Source organism: Cherax quadricarinatus, chromosome 11, assembly GCF_038502225.1.
Source record: "Cherax quadricarinatus isolate ZL_2023a chromosome 11, ASM3850222v1, whole genome shotgun sequence".
NCBI classification, from domain to species: domain Eukaryota; kingdom Metazoa; phylum Arthropoda; class Malacostraca; order Decapoda; family Parastacidae; genus Cherax; species Cherax quadricarinatus.
This window is the reverse complement of record NC_091302.1, coordinates 50,472,306-50,487,783: the sequence shown is the minus strand read 5'-3', so window position 1 is coordinate 50,487,783 and position 15,478 is coordinate 50,472,306. Positions and strand designations below refer to the sequence as shown.

Genomic DNA, 15,478 nt, shown 5'->3' with positions numbered 1-15,478 from the left:
TCCTGGCCCCTGTGCTCACAGTGTGTGCAGCAAGTCAAAAGGTTATGCAACGTACTCGTGCAGTGCTGACAACTGGATCAGCCTTCTTTAAGCTAACACATCACGTTTATAGCTGCTACCGCCTACTTATGGGTTGTGGAGTGAGTTTATTGCTTGCACAACACGCTCTTAGCTTGTACAACACGCTTCTAGCTTATACAACACGCTTTTAGCTTGTACAGCACGTTCTTAGCTTACACAGCACGTTCTTAGCTCTTGGCTTGTACAATATTCTCTTAGCTTATGCAACACGCTCTTAGCTGGTAGAGCATTCTTGTAGCTTGCATTGCATGCTTATAGCTTGCATTGCGTGCTTATAGCTTGCATTGCGTGCTTGTAGCTTGCATTGCGTGCTTGTAGCTTGCATTGCGTGCTTATAGCTTGCATTGCGTGCTTGTAGCTTGCATTACGTGCTTATAGCTTGCATTGCGTGCTTGTAGCTTGCATTGCGTGCTTATAGCTTGCATTGCGTGCTTGTAGCTTGCATTGCGTGCTTGTAGCTTGCATTGCGTGCTTGTAGCTTGCATTGCGTGCTTGTAGCTTGTATTGCGTGCTTGTAGCTTGCATTGCGTGCTTGTAGCTTGCATTGCGTGCTTGTAGCTTGCATTGCGTGCTTGTAGCTTGCATTGCGTGCTTGTAGCTTGCATTACGTGCTTGTAGCTTGCATTACGTGCTTGTAGCTTGCATTACGTGCTTGTAGCTTGCATTGCGTGCTTGTAGCTTGCATTGCGTGCTTGTAGCTTGCATTACGTGCTTGTAGCTTGTATTGCGTGCTTGTAGCTTACATTACGTGCTTGTAGCTTGTATTGCGTGCTTGTATTATTATAATCAAGGGGAAGCGCTAAACCCGTAGAATTATACAGCGCCTGGGGGGGGGGGGAATGTGGAAGGCATTCAGGCTTAATTCGGGGAACTGGAGCACAGATCCAATTCCCTAAATCAAGAGCCCCTCACCAACAACAAGGAACCTTCCTTGAGGGGTGCGTGCTTGTAGCTTGCGTTACCTGCTTGTAGCTTGTATTACATGCTTGTAGTTTGCATTGTCTGCTTGTATTGCGTGCTTGTAGCTTGTATTGTATGCTTGTATTGCCTGCTTGTAGCTTGTTTTGCGTGCTTGTAGCTTACACTGCCTGCTTGTAGCTTACATTACCTGCTTGTAGCTTACATTACCTGCTTGTAGCTTACATTGCCTACTTGTAGCTTACATTACCTGCTTGTAGCTTACATTACCTGCTTGTAGCTTACATTGCCTGCTTGTAGCTTACATTACCTGCTTGTAGCTTACATTGCCTGCTTGTAGCTTACATTACCTGCTTGTAGCTTACATTGCCTGCTTGTAGCTTACATTACCTGCTTGTAGCTTACATTGCCTGCTTGTAGCTTACACTGCCTGCTTGTAGCATACATTACCTGCTTGTAGCTTACATTGCCTGCTTGTAGCTTACATTGCCTGCTTGTAGCTTACATTACCTGCTTGTAGCTTACATTGCCTGCTTGTAGCTTACATTACCTGCTTGTAGCTTACATTGCCTGCTTGTAGCTTACATTACCTGCTTGTAGCTTACATTACCTGCTTGTAGCTTACATTACCTGCTTGTAGCTTACATTGCCTGCTTGTAGCTTACATTACCTGCTTGTAGCTTGCATTGTCTGCTTGTAGCTTGCATTGTCTGCTTGTAGCTTGCATTGCCTGCTTGTAGCTTGCATTGCCTGCTTGTAGCTTGCATTGTCTGCTTGTAGCTTACATTGCCTGCTTGTAGCTTACATTACCTGCTTGTAGCTTGCATTGTCTGCTTGTAGCTTGCATTGTCTGCTTGTAGCTTGCATTGCCTGCTTGTAGCTTGCATTGCCTGCTTGTAGCTTGCATTGTCTGCTTGTAGCTTACATTGCCTGCTTGTAGCTTACATTACCTGCTTGTAGCTTGCATTGTCTGCTTGTAGCTTGCATTGCCTGCTTGTAGCTTGCATTGTCTGCTTGTAGCTTACATTGCCTGCTTGTAGCTTACATTGCTTGTAGCTTACATTACCTGCTTGTAGCTTACATTGCCTGCTTGTAGCTTACATTGCCTGCTTGTAGCTTACATTGCTTGTAGCTTACATTACCTGCTTGTAGCTTACATTGCCTGCTTGTAGCTTACATTGCTTGTAGCTTACATTACCTGCTTGTAGCTTACATTGCCTGCTTGTAGCTTTCATTGTCTGCTTGTAGCTTACATTACCTGCTTGTAGCTTTAATTACCTGCTTGTAGCTTACATTGCCTCCTTATAGCTTTAATTACCTGCTTGTAGCTTACATCGCCTACTTGTAGCTTACATTACCTGCTTGTAGCTTACATTGCCTCCTTGTAGCTTAAATTACCTGCTTGTAGCTTACATCGCCTGCTTGTAGCTTGTATTGCCTGCTACATACTTGCATAGCGCAGCCATCACATCACTGCTGGACTCATTGGGTATCTTATCAGATAGATTCCGTTATTTTGTAATATTATTTATCAGCTTGCTTCTGCATCTCAAAATATTCTTTATAATTAACTGTGGGTGGGAATTCCTATATTATTTGTCAAGAATAAAAATTATTTCACCCCTGTTGACGTATTTATTTATAAAATAAATAAGAGGTGAGAGGTCGGCCATTCGGATCGGCGATAACCACTGCCAAAGTAAAAGTTTTCGGGGAACTGTTACGTTATCTTGGGGTGATAACGGTAGGTGGTGCAGCTGGTTTCTCTTCGTCACCACCTACAACAGTGTGGAGAGTGCTGGTAGTAGCGACACTTGTGTTGTCTAGCACTGATGTGCTAGAACACTTTACGCACTTGTGTTGTTAGATAGCGAGACTAGTGAGGTGTGTGCGTGTCTCAGCCTAAAGGCTGGTTGGACACAGGTGTGTGTCTGCCTAAAGGTTGCTCGGACACAGGTGTGTGTCTGCCTGAAGGTTGCTCGGACACAGGTGTGTGTCTGCCTAAAGGTTGCTCGGACATAGGTGTGTGTCTGCCTAAAGGTTGCTTGGACACAGGTGACGCCTCTTTCGGGGAACAACTCACATTATGATGTCCTATCGTTGGGTAAGTACCTTTGCAAATGTGTGTGTGTGTGTATACATATATATATTTGTTCATATACACTGAAAAAGACACCAGCTGGAGGTCGAAACATACAGACAACCTTTCTTGTTTTTCTCTCTTGTTGACGATCCTCTCGCGCAATGAAATTTATTCTCCAGCACGTCTGGCCCAAAGTTCTTTTATATACCAAAAATATTCCACCGACGATCAAAAGGATGATTTTTTCCATGTACAAAGCTCTTCAGTTTGGTATCTCAGATACATTAATCTTGAAATCATAGACGAACTAAAAATACTGAGGATCATTTTAAGTACAACTAAGATGGGATGAGTCAGATATTGTAGATATAAATCTTAACCCATGTCTGTTATTATGAGTTTTTATTGTTACTGTTATTATTATTACTACTATTACTATTATTACTATGATTATTATTATTACTGTTATTATTACTACTAGTATTATTATATATACGCGAGGAGGCGCTAAGCCGCTAGGGGTCATACAGGGTCTGATAAATGGGATGTTATGAGGGTTGACCTAAGGCAAGAGAAGGTCAGAGTTCTGACATCAGTACTGTTCCTTCACTAGTATTAAAAGTAACCCATCTGGAAGGCTTTTAAAAACTGAACGGCGTGCTTCTTACAAAATAATTACTATTTATTTTTCCTGTGTTACAGGTGGGAGAGACAATGCTAGTATGTGGGTAGGTAGGTAGGTAGGTAGGTGAGGTTTGTCATGAAACAGGACAAGTGTTTCCTGACGCGGGTCTTGGTGATGGTGTTGACTGAAGGTAATAAGCATGATTTCCCGTCTCCCCTTTGTTGCAGGTGGGAGCGACAATGTTGGTGGTGGTGGTGATGATGGTGGGTGGTGCTGAGGGTGAGTGTCAATGGGTCTCCTGGGTCAACAGTGACTGTGTCCAGGACATACTGTGCTCCTCTCAGGGCAACAGTCTTGACATATGGGAAGACTGTCAGTCTGGCGATAAACTCATCACTTACAATGGTTCGTAAGATTTTTTTATCTAGTCACATCTTCAGAGACTTGTAATAGCTCAGTTCTACGATTATTATTATTATTATTATTATTATTATTATTATTATTATTATTATTATTACTATTATTATTACTATTATTATTATTATTATTATTATTATTATTATTATTATTATTATTATTATTCTGTTATTATTAAAGTTGTTTATACGTCCTAAATTAATTTTGTCTCTGAAGTGCCGTTCGTTAATTGCTGTTATTTCGTATCTGGTAGTGCACTTTATCTTCGTTATTTTCTAAACATTTCTATTAAACATAAGGGATAATGGTAACGGCTATTTCTTTGTTTGTTGTTCATTGTACCATTGTTACATGGGGTACGTGTGGAAATATAAGGACGTGTTCCCTTAAGGTACCTGCTGTCCCTGTTCACCTAGCAGTAAATAGATGTCTGGTTGTTAGCCGACTGCTGTGGGTCGCATCCTGGAAACATAACTGACCTAATTTGCCCGAAATGCTCTACATAAGAAGGTACTTTCCGTATAGTATGTCACTGAGGTCAGCTATAGTTTGTATACCTTGTACATGTACTTGTAGAAATATTGTCTAATAGGACGGCATGGTATAGTGGTAAACACCCTGGCCTGAGAGTTCTAGGACCTCCCTAATGTGGGTTCGAGTCCCACGCGTTCTGTGGTTCGCTAACAGTCGTGTTATTATGTCTCCTCAAGTATGGTTTACCAGTAACTCGACTCTCACATACATGTAAATATATGTCACTCTTACAGGTTCAGAGACAGTGAGTGTGGGGTCGTGTGAGTATCTCTCAGTAACTGATAAGACACTGTACCTCAAAAAAACCTTCGACGCTGAGGCAGATAATGTCTACATAAGACACTGTGATGACATAGTAATTGGTGATACGACCTTCATTATATTTAACGTTCTGGATGTCAATGAATTTAACCCCACTCCCGTGGATCAAGGTCAAACTTTTGAAATTCGCGTCAACGAGGTGAGATTTTTTTCAGCACTTATTTTTATTTTCTACGACAAAGTTAAATGTTTCTGATTAAATTACTGAAAATAATTATTTCCTAAAATTGCCATTTAAATTTTATTCGTAGTTTCCTAAATACAGGTTTAGAAACCCGAGATAAGTATTCTTGACTGTTGTACACGTTGCGTACATCATTTAATTAACGACCCTCGTGTACGTGATAGGCTTGAAACCTGACAGACTAGTAGAGAACTTAGACACTCAAAATCATGTTTTTGATTCTCGAATTTTCCTGATATTACCTTTCTTGCTTGGAATTTCCCTATCAAAATATAAAAATAATTAAAAAATCAAATCTGAACTAAAACCTGTCCAATCTAACTAATCTGTCCAATGTATCTAATCTGTCTAATAGATCCAATGTGTACAATCCGTTCAATATATTCAGTTTGTACAATCTGTTCAATATATTCAATCTATCAAATCTGTACAATCTATCCAATCTTTCCCCATTTCAGGAAGAGGCGCCAGCAACTATTGCCACTGTAACATACACAGATAATGACTGGGGAGAAACTGAACAGTTAGACTGGGTAATGGTAAGTGGCGTTAAGTGAACAGTTATCCTACCTCAGTTTATTTAGAGGCTAAGAGCTGTTGACAACTCGGTTCTTCCCAAAATACAGTTCTGTGACTATATAGTCTACTACCTCAACTCCCCCCATTCCCAGGATGCCATTTAGGCGAGTATAAGCATCTCAAATATTAATTTAAAGTTTTAAACAATGATCCATGTGCCCCGTGGCCTGGTAGGCAACGCTCTCACTTCACACGCGAAGTGTCCATGGTTCGATCCCCGGAAAAAGGTGGAAACAATGGGCGTGTTTCCTTACACCTGCTGTCCCTTTCACCTAGCATGTAAATGGGTACCTGGGTGTTATTCGAGTGGTGTGGATACCAACCTGGGGACCACAAGATTGAGGACCCCAATGGAAATTGGGTTATCCTGGGTGGCTAACCTTCCGGGGTTAAAAATCCGAATAATATCTTTTCTGATCCTGATTCAAGAGGCTTACTTCGGTGACGGATGAGAGTCTAGATTGCGGGGAAACATGATGAATAAGACATATTGGTTGGACACGTTTGGCCACCCAATGGTTGTTTCAGCCCATTACAGAGAATAGAGACGGTGGGAGTGGTGGAGAGGTCATTTTTGAGGTTATCAATCTTGATAGGAGAGATTTAATCCCTCAGTCTTGACGGAGGGGTTCAGTCCTCAGTCTTGATAGGTGTTCAATCCCACAGCCTTACAGGTGTTCAGTCCCTCAGTCTTGTTAAATCTGAAGCAGAACTATGAAGATGGAGACTTACATACTGGAGGGAGATGATAGGTATAACAGAAGACGACCACCAATAATTAATGTTGAGTAGACAGACCTGTATACTGTGAGTACACTGAGAGGCAGGGAGTGTTCAACTATGTTATGGACCTCACAAGGGTACACAACAGTGGTACACGAGAGGGGTACAGGACAGTAGTACAGGACAGTGGTACACAACAGTGGTACATGAAAGAGGTACAGGACAGTGGTACATAATAGTGGTACAGGAGAGGGGTACAAAACAGTGGTACACAAGTGGTACAGGACAGGGGGGTACAGGAAGGAATATAAATGATAAGCATGATAAAGGGCTACATTATAAAAATGTTACCTAGCCAGTCGTAGCCTCTTTGATTCAAAACCGATGAACCCGGAATCAATCATCAGTTAAAAAATAAACTCATATCTCCCATTTCAGATTTTAACTAAAAAAAATTCTCATATCTCATATCTCCCATTTCAGATTTTAACTAAAATTCTCATATTACCAATTTCAGACTTCAATTCAATATTCCGACAAGTTCTCAATGGAGAAGGAATATGATGCTAATAAGGGGATGACGTTCATTCTGAAGAACTCTCAACCTCTGGATTACGAGGAACTTATGTTCTACCAACTGACTTTCAACATTATTGTAAGTCTTGTTTATGTACTTTCTGTGCTCTGTGTATATCGGTGAGTTACTGCAGTATGTAACAGTTTTGCTTATAATTTCAAAGCAGTAAATTCACTAACCTCTTTGTTGATGTCTACTTCACTTATTGTTTATTTCGTAAAGGATAGCAGGGAAGGGGAAGACTTATTGATGGATTATTATTATTATTCCCCATTAATGTGCCCCATTCCTTATTGCTGTTTTTCTTCTCCCCCAGAGTACTGATGGGAGAAAGACTCTTAAATCAGTGATCCAGACCATATTGGTCTCCCTAGATGACATTGGAGATAATCCTCCTTACTGGATAAATTACATTCCATCCTATAATTTAGAGGAGTGTGGCCCAGATGTAAGTATAATATAGCAAACGGATAGTATTCCTGAGTAAAATGACACCTATGTACAGTTCAGGACAGCAATTAGGGCAGCCTCTATACCCTTTTGCCATCTTAAATCTTTTTTACTGACTAATCCAACCTCATTGAATTTCACGAGGTGCTCAATATCGTCCCTGTGTTGAACACACGCGTTTGTACGGTCATCTCGGTTTCCTGATCCAGATATCTGGATACTAGAATCAGAGAACACAAAAACGCTTGCAACCGAGATGAATGTAAACAGGGACGATGCTGGACACCTCATGAAATTCAGTGAGAAAGGTTTAAAGACGGCCAAATTGTATGGACTAGGGCTGTATAGCCCTTGTGGCTTAGCGCTTCTTTTTGATTATAATAATGTATGGGCTAGGATGAAATTGTTGTAACATTGTCCATCAAAAATCCGGAAGTTACACTATATCCAAATTGGTAATCAACAGGATATTACCCATTCTGGAAACCGCTGTAACATGATACTGACATGAAGATGAACGGTTTGGAGAACCGACACATTGATAAATCAGACACATGTGCAACACTTGGGTATCTTTATTGAGGAAACGTTTCGCCACAGTGGCCACTGTGTGGCAAAACGTTTCCTCAATAAAGATACCCAAGTGTTGCACATGTGTCTGATTTATCATGATACTGACAGCTCCTTCTCAAATCCAGCCCATCTCACTGAAATTGTAATACCACCACTACTACTACCCTTACAGCTTTCCACCTGACTCCTGCCACTATATATACTCGTTTCTTGGTTAGTATTAGGACTGAAGAAGCCACTTGTGGTGAAACGTTTCCTATAATAAATGTCCTGAACTGCACACAAGTGCCTTTTTCCACATGTCGGTATCACTGTAACATTTCTCATTTCTGGGTAAGCTTGAGTAAGCCTTAGAATTATCCACGTATCTCGATAGTTTCTTAAATAACAGATTATAGTAAGTCCTCACTTAACGTCGTCGATAGATCCTTGGAAAGTGCAACTTTAAACAAAACGTATAATGAAGCCAATTTACCATAGGCTAATTGATATAAGCCTTCTTTAAAACTCCTAGTTTTGTTTCTGTCACACTTTTTCTTCTGTTTTTTTATGGCCACAGATATCAGGGGTGCACAGAGCACCTTTAGCACTCATTGCAACAGGGTTAAATAAAGGAATAAATATTTACAGTGAAAAAAATTGTAAGGAGCGTTTCCAGGCAGTTCCAACAATAACAAATATGGCGGCCTCGCTGAGAACTTTCGTACCGCATGTGTATGATTATCGTATACTTTACGAATTTTTATTTTACAATAATTCGTATTCATTGTATTCATTCATTCCTACTTGCATATGCCCCTTTCCCACGTCTTGAAATTCCATTTATCTTCTGTAATATAGGCGTCCTGAAAGGTCATATATGTCAAATATATTTTTTTATATTATTAACACATCGGCCGTTCCCACCAAGGCAGGGTGACCCGAGAAAGAAGAAACACTTTCATCATCTTTCACTCCATCACTGTCTTGGCAGAGGCGCGCTTACACTACAGTTAAAAAACTGAAACATAATAGCATCCCTCCTTCAGAGTGCAGTCATTGTACCTCCCACCTCCAGTACTTTAGAAACCCAATGACGATGCTTCGGTCAGCTCTGGACCAATGTCATTTGCGACTTAATGGTCCGGGACTGAATGCTCGTAATGAGCTTAAGTTCAGTGTGTTGTTGAGTTGTTCAAGCCAAGGTATTGTGGCCTCTATTTTTTTTATTGTACAAGTCGACTAATTCTATATTTTGGTGCGCTGCTTGTGGTCGGGCAGACAGCAATGTTCAAGGTGGAGGCCAAGGACAGAGACGTAGCCATCAACAATGACATCCAGTACAGCATTACCAGTGGTCAGTCCAAAGTACCTTTATTATTATATATGGAATTGGGTGTAAAGCCTTAAATTTTTATTCAAAAATCAAAAGAATTAGATAATTGTAATAACTTTCTCTCTCAGATTATATAATATATATATATATATATATATATATATATATATATATATATATATATATATATATATATATATATATATATATATATATATATATATATATTTGTTTACTTTTTCTCTTCAACAGAGGACAGTGATCAATACTTCTCCGTTGATGCAATTGACGGAAATTTGAAAACCATCCAAAACATTGATAGAGAGAAGCTGGCGGAACAGGAAATTACATCGTTCACGCTGGAGATTACTGCTATGGAATATAAAGACGGGGAGCCTGTTGATCCTGGAAGTGACTTGACTAAGAATACCCAGGTGAGTGTGTCAGTCTGACCAGGTGAGTGTGTCAGTCTGCCCAGGTGAGTGTGTCAGTCTGACCAGGTGAGTGTGTCAGTCTGACCAGGTGAGTGTGTCAGTCTGACCAGGTGAGTGTGTCAGTCTGACCAGGTGAGTGTGTCAGTCTGACCAGGTGAGTGTGTCAGTCTGACCAGGTGAGTGTGTCAGTCTGACCAGGTGAGTGTGTCAGTCTGACCAGGTGAGTGCAACCACAAATAGGTGAGTACAAATAGGTAAGTATACACATACATACATACATATATATATATATATATATATATATATATATATATATATATATATATATATATATACATATATATATTATATATATATATATTATATATATATATATAATATATATATATATATTATATATATATATGTCGTGCCGAATATGTAAAACTGGTCAATTAGAAAGAACTCATTTAAAATTAAGTCCTTTCTAAAATTTTCTCTAATACATTTAAAGATATATTTTTTTCATTAATGATAATGTAAAAATTTATAATTTTGCACCAAAAGAATCTTAGAAAACTTACCTAACCTTATTATAACAAGAACAATTTATTTTAGCCTAACACAACTAAATATATTTTAGATAAGTTTACAATAATTTAATACTAAACAAACACAGTGAAATATATTTTTTTCGTTAGGTTCAGAATGATTTTGGCGAAATTATTGCATACACAAATTTTCACTTGTCATATATGGCAAGAAGAACGTTGCTATTTAAGCCAAGATCGCAAGTTCTGCCTATTCGGCACGACATATATATATATATATATATATATATATATATATATATATATATATATAAGTATATTATATAAATATTATATATATATATATATATATATATATATATATATATATATATATATATATATGTATTATATATATATGTATTATATATATGTATTATATATATATATGTATTATATATATATATATGTATTATATATATATATGTATTATATATATATATGTATTATATATATATATGTATTATATATATATATGTATTATATATATATATGTATTATATATATATATATGTATTATATATATATATATATATATATATATATATATATATATATATATATAATGTCGTGCCGAATAGGCAGAACTTGTGATCTTGGCTTAAATAGCAACGTTCATCTTGCTATATAGGAGAAGTGAAAATTTGTGTATGCGGCAATTTCGCAAAAATCTAACGAAAAAATATATTTCGTTGTGTTTCTTTATTATTAAGTTATTGTAAACTTATATAAAATATATTTAGTTGGGTTAGGCTAAAATAAATTGTTCTTGTTTAATGAAGGTTAGATAAGTTTTCTAATATTCTTTTGGTGCAAAATTATAAATTTTTATATCATTATTAATGAAAAAAATATATCTTTAAACGTACAAGAGAAAATTTTAGGAAAGTCTTATTTTTAAATGAGTTCTTGCTAATTGACCAGTTTTACATATTCGGCACGACATTAACACACACACACACACACACACACACACACACACACACACATATATATATATATATATATAATATATATATATATATATATATATATATATATATATATATATATATATATATATATATACATATATTTATTATCACACTGGCCGATTCCCACCAAGGCAGGGTGGCCCGAAAAAGAAAAACTTTCACCATCATTCACTCCATCACTGTCTTGCCAGAAGGGTGCTTTACACTACAGTTTTTAAACTGCAACATTAACACCCCTCCTTCAGAATGCAGGCACTGTACTTCCCATCTCCAGGACTCAAGTCCGGCCTGCCGGTTTCCCTGAACCCCTTCATAAATGTTACTTTGCTCACACTCCAACAGCACGTCAAGTATTAAAAATCATTTGTCTCCATTCACTCCTATCAAACACGCTCACGCATGCCTGCTGGAAGTCTAAGCCCCTCGCACACAAAACCTCCTTTACCCCCTCCCTCCAACCTTTCCTAGGCCGACCCCTACCCCGCCTTCCTTCCACTACAGACTGATACACTCTTGAAGTCATTCTGTTTCGCTCCATTCTCTCTACATGTTCGAACCACCTCAACAACCCTTCCTCAGCCCTCTGGACAACAGTTTTGGTAATCCCACACCACCTCCTAACTTCCAAACTACGAATTCTCTGCATTATATTAACACCACACATTGCCCTCAGACATGACATCTCCACTGCCTCCAGCCTTCTCCTTGCTGCAACATTCATAACCCATGCTTCACCCATATATATATATATATATATATATATATATATATATATATATATATATATATATATATATATATATATATATATATATATATATATATAAGCCCTCCCTGATAATCATTAATTTTGCCTTTTTTTTTAATTCTCATTAACTTCATTAATTCTCATTAACTTATTGTGGCTAGCTGGTCTAGTGGCTAACGCGACGGGCTGGAGTTTTGAGACTCTATGACCGCGGGTTCAATCCCGGCCGGGGGTATGGTTTAACTTCAAGAAGTTTTAACTTAATGCTATTTTTTTTAAACGCGAGTGTCATTAATATATGCAATTACCTTGTTTACAGGTTACAATAATTTACATAACAGATGTTAACAACAAGATTCCAACATTCAATGATAATACCTTTGCTACCACCATTCCTGAGCTGAGCACTGAGAGGGTCGTACTGGAGCTGGAAATTTTTGTTTATGACATGGATGAGGTAAGCTGCTGGGCTCATTTTTGCCTTATTTTACGCAGTTGCTTCATTCATTGATATATGGTATTGATATCTAACCAGGCCAATACCCAAAGTTCTCGCCACAATAACTCTTCCTGGGCGTTTGTTCCACTCGTCCACAACGCTGCTAAAGCAACACTTCCCGAGATCCAGTTTTATCCAACTTGAAGTCACTGCTGTGAGTTTTATCTTGGTTAGATACCTTTCATTTATTACTGTTTCCCATTTGTACACTTCAGTCATATCCCCTTAATTCTACGTTTTTTCAGTGTGAAAATTCTGAACCTTACGATACATGGGATCAACTTCGTTATCTTTCTATATTTTCCAGGGTATTTATGTCTCTTCTGAAATATGGAGATCAGAGCTGAGCAGAATAATTTATATGAGGGCTTACTAATGACAGATATATAAACTTAAAAATGACCTTTATTATACTTCTAGATATGAAGCCAAGAGTCATATTAGGTTTATTTCGAATATTTATGTCCTGTTCTCTTGGTTTAAAATTTCTGCTAACTGGAACTCCTAAATATTTTTCACATTTAGTCTAGCTTAAATCTACATTATTTTAGCTTAGTGGATCGTGACTTCGTTACCGTTATTTAAGCAATGCCATGATATTAAAATTAGGTGATTTTGTGATTCCTTTCCCCCAAAGTTCTTCAATAATCTCAAGATTATACATTATATATATATATATATATATATATATATATATATATATATATATATATATATATATATATATATATATATATATATCAAAATATACACCTCTTACTGCATATACATGGATTTTTTTCTAACTTTGTACTCTCCAAATCCTTATTTATTATTCCATGTGCTGTACTTATCAAAAATATATTTATATTCTTTATGAATTTCTCTTCAATATCTACAAAAAATGAACTGTGATTTATGTGATATATTATTTTTTCATGCAAAGAAATTATTTAGAGTACTGCCTGCATATTTCAGGGTGAAAATGGTCACTATACACTATCCACTGACAGCGACAGTCTCGAGGTTAGTCCAACAGACAGCAGAGGTAACACAACCATTACTCTCACTGCTGTCTGGAACCATGGTCAAAACTTTGATTATGAACAACACAAAGACTCGCAGCTGGACTTCACAGTAAGTTTATCCGGTATTATTATTATTATCATTTCCCAATGTACGTGTTTTAAAATATCAATAATATTACTTAAAACTTCCTCATCTAATGGTTTATCAATGTCCAGTTAAATTAGGGGGAAAAACAATCAGTAAATATTTGCAATATTATGCAACATAGTGAAGAATTCATTGATGTCAACTTGTCTTCCCAGGTCACTGCCAAAGAGACCAAGAATTCGGCTCACCGCCATTCCATCACAATTTCTATCACCCTGACTGACATCAACGATAACACACCCACCTGTACACCGTCCAGTTTTACAGTTCCAGAAGCCGAATATAGCAGTTATTTCATTACCACAGTGTCTGCGACCGATAGCGATGTCTCGCTCGAGTATGGAACAGAGAGTATCAGGTAGGAACATTGATTAGTTGGTGCGGAGTATTTACACCCGTCTGGGATGGGTGTAATGTCGTATGTTAGGTGATATTTCAGCCTCATAAACCTTCTGCTGTTCTATTATTTTTACAGGTTCTTGATAATGTGAGAAGTTACGAAAGCGCTTGGGTGTTCACTATTTTTTCACAGGCGTTTTGCATAATAGTGTGATATAGGTCAACTGAGGTCAGAGACTGACCTCCCCAACCAGTACATCACAATAGTACATACGATGGTTGAAACAGTTCTTGAAGTAAAACTATCAAGCGTACTCCTTGTTCCTCATCCCTGACTGCCTTTCAACGGCAGTCAGAGATGAGGAATAAACTGATACATTGCAAGACCAGCACTGAAGATCCACTGGAAAAAGGCCGTGTTCGTGGTAATAGTATTACAAGGTTAACGGGAGGCTAGGAGTTAAAATACAGATGCGACGGGGACTGCGTCAAGGCTGCCCACTATCACAAATATTGTTTGCGTGTATACAGGATCCATTTTATAGGGCCATTCGGAGGTGTGTTGCGGGAGGTGGGGAGGGTACTGACCGGGGGGAGGGGGGGCTGGTATCGTAGGTTATGTGGATGACACGACTGTTTTGGTGAGAGGTAATGGGGATTTGCTTAGGGTGGGTAAGGTGGTGGATGTGTTTGGGGAGGCTTCAGGTATGAAAATTAATGTTGAGAAGACTAAGTTTCTAGACCTAAGGGATAGTACAAATGGGGATGAGGTGGTAGGGAGTGGGTGGAAGGTGGTGGATCAACTAATGATATGTGGGATAATTTGTGAGAAATACACGTGTGGCTCAAGAGGTGAATTTGGTGAGAATAGTGGATGGAGTATTGAAAAGACTTGGTGGTTTGAGGGCGGCGCAACTAACGCTGCATCAAAGAGTAATAGTGACGAACGTGCTATTGTACAGCAAGATATGGCATGTAGTTGTCATGTACCCGCTGATGAGACGTGAGGTGAAGCGTTTACAACATGGGGTTTTTAGGTTTATATGGGGATCGGGCTGCGAATGGTTAAGTAGAGCGGTGTTAACACTTCCGGTCAGTCGAGGAGGGCTGGGACTTCACAACTGCAGAACAAACCAAGTTGGGGGTGGTATTGCAATCTATTACTCTAACCAATTATCTTGTCTCAGCACCACTTGCTTTAGTGATGAATATGGGGAATACATTTTTGCTAATTTTACTGTAAAAAACCTTAAGACGCCTATAACAATCGGTGCCATTTACCGGATACCTCACACAAACATCCCAAATTTCAGTGAGAAATTAAAGTCACTAATAACAAACAGACAAATGAATAAGCACCACCTTCTCTTAGCTGGAGAC

The 15,478-nt window shown here is 38.2% G+C and overlaps 1 protein-coding gene across 1 annotated transcript in view; it reads left to right on the top strand.

Moving 5' to 3' along the window:
• The first annotated feature begins 2,869 nt into the window (after positions 1 to 2,869).
• LOC128687561 (cadherin-AgCad1) overlaps positions 2,870 to 15,478 on the top strand; it is a 107,352-nt gene continuing 94,743 nt past the window's right edge. Inside the window, exons 1-12 of the mRNA XM_070084114.1 lie at positions 2,870 to 3,006; positions 3,040 to 3,103; positions 3,935 to 4,112; positions 4,892 to 5,118; positions 5,622 to 5,702; positions 6,983 to 7,120; positions 7,359 to 7,490; positions 9,326 to 9,401; positions 9,633 to 9,814; positions 12,425 to 12,562; positions 13,562 to 13,720; positions 13,915 to 14,117. Coding sequence (XP_069940215.1) covers positions 3,086 to 3,103; positions 3,935 to 4,112; positions 4,892 to 5,118; positions 5,622 to 5,702; positions 6,983 to 7,120; positions 7,359 to 7,490; positions 9,326 to 9,401; positions 9,633 to 9,814; positions 12,425 to 12,562; positions 13,562 to 13,720; positions 13,915 to 14,117 — 1,532 coding nt within the window. The 5' untranslated portion in view covers positions 2,870 to 3,006; positions 3,040 to 3,085. The remainder of the gene's footprint in view (positions 3,007 to 3,039; positions 3,104 to 3,934; positions 4,113 to 4,891; positions 5,119 to 5,621; positions 5,703 to 6,982; positions 7,121 to 7,358; positions 7,491 to 9,325; positions 9,402 to 9,632; positions 9,815 to 12,424; positions 12,563 to 13,561; positions 13,721 to 13,914; positions 14,118 to 15,478) is intronic.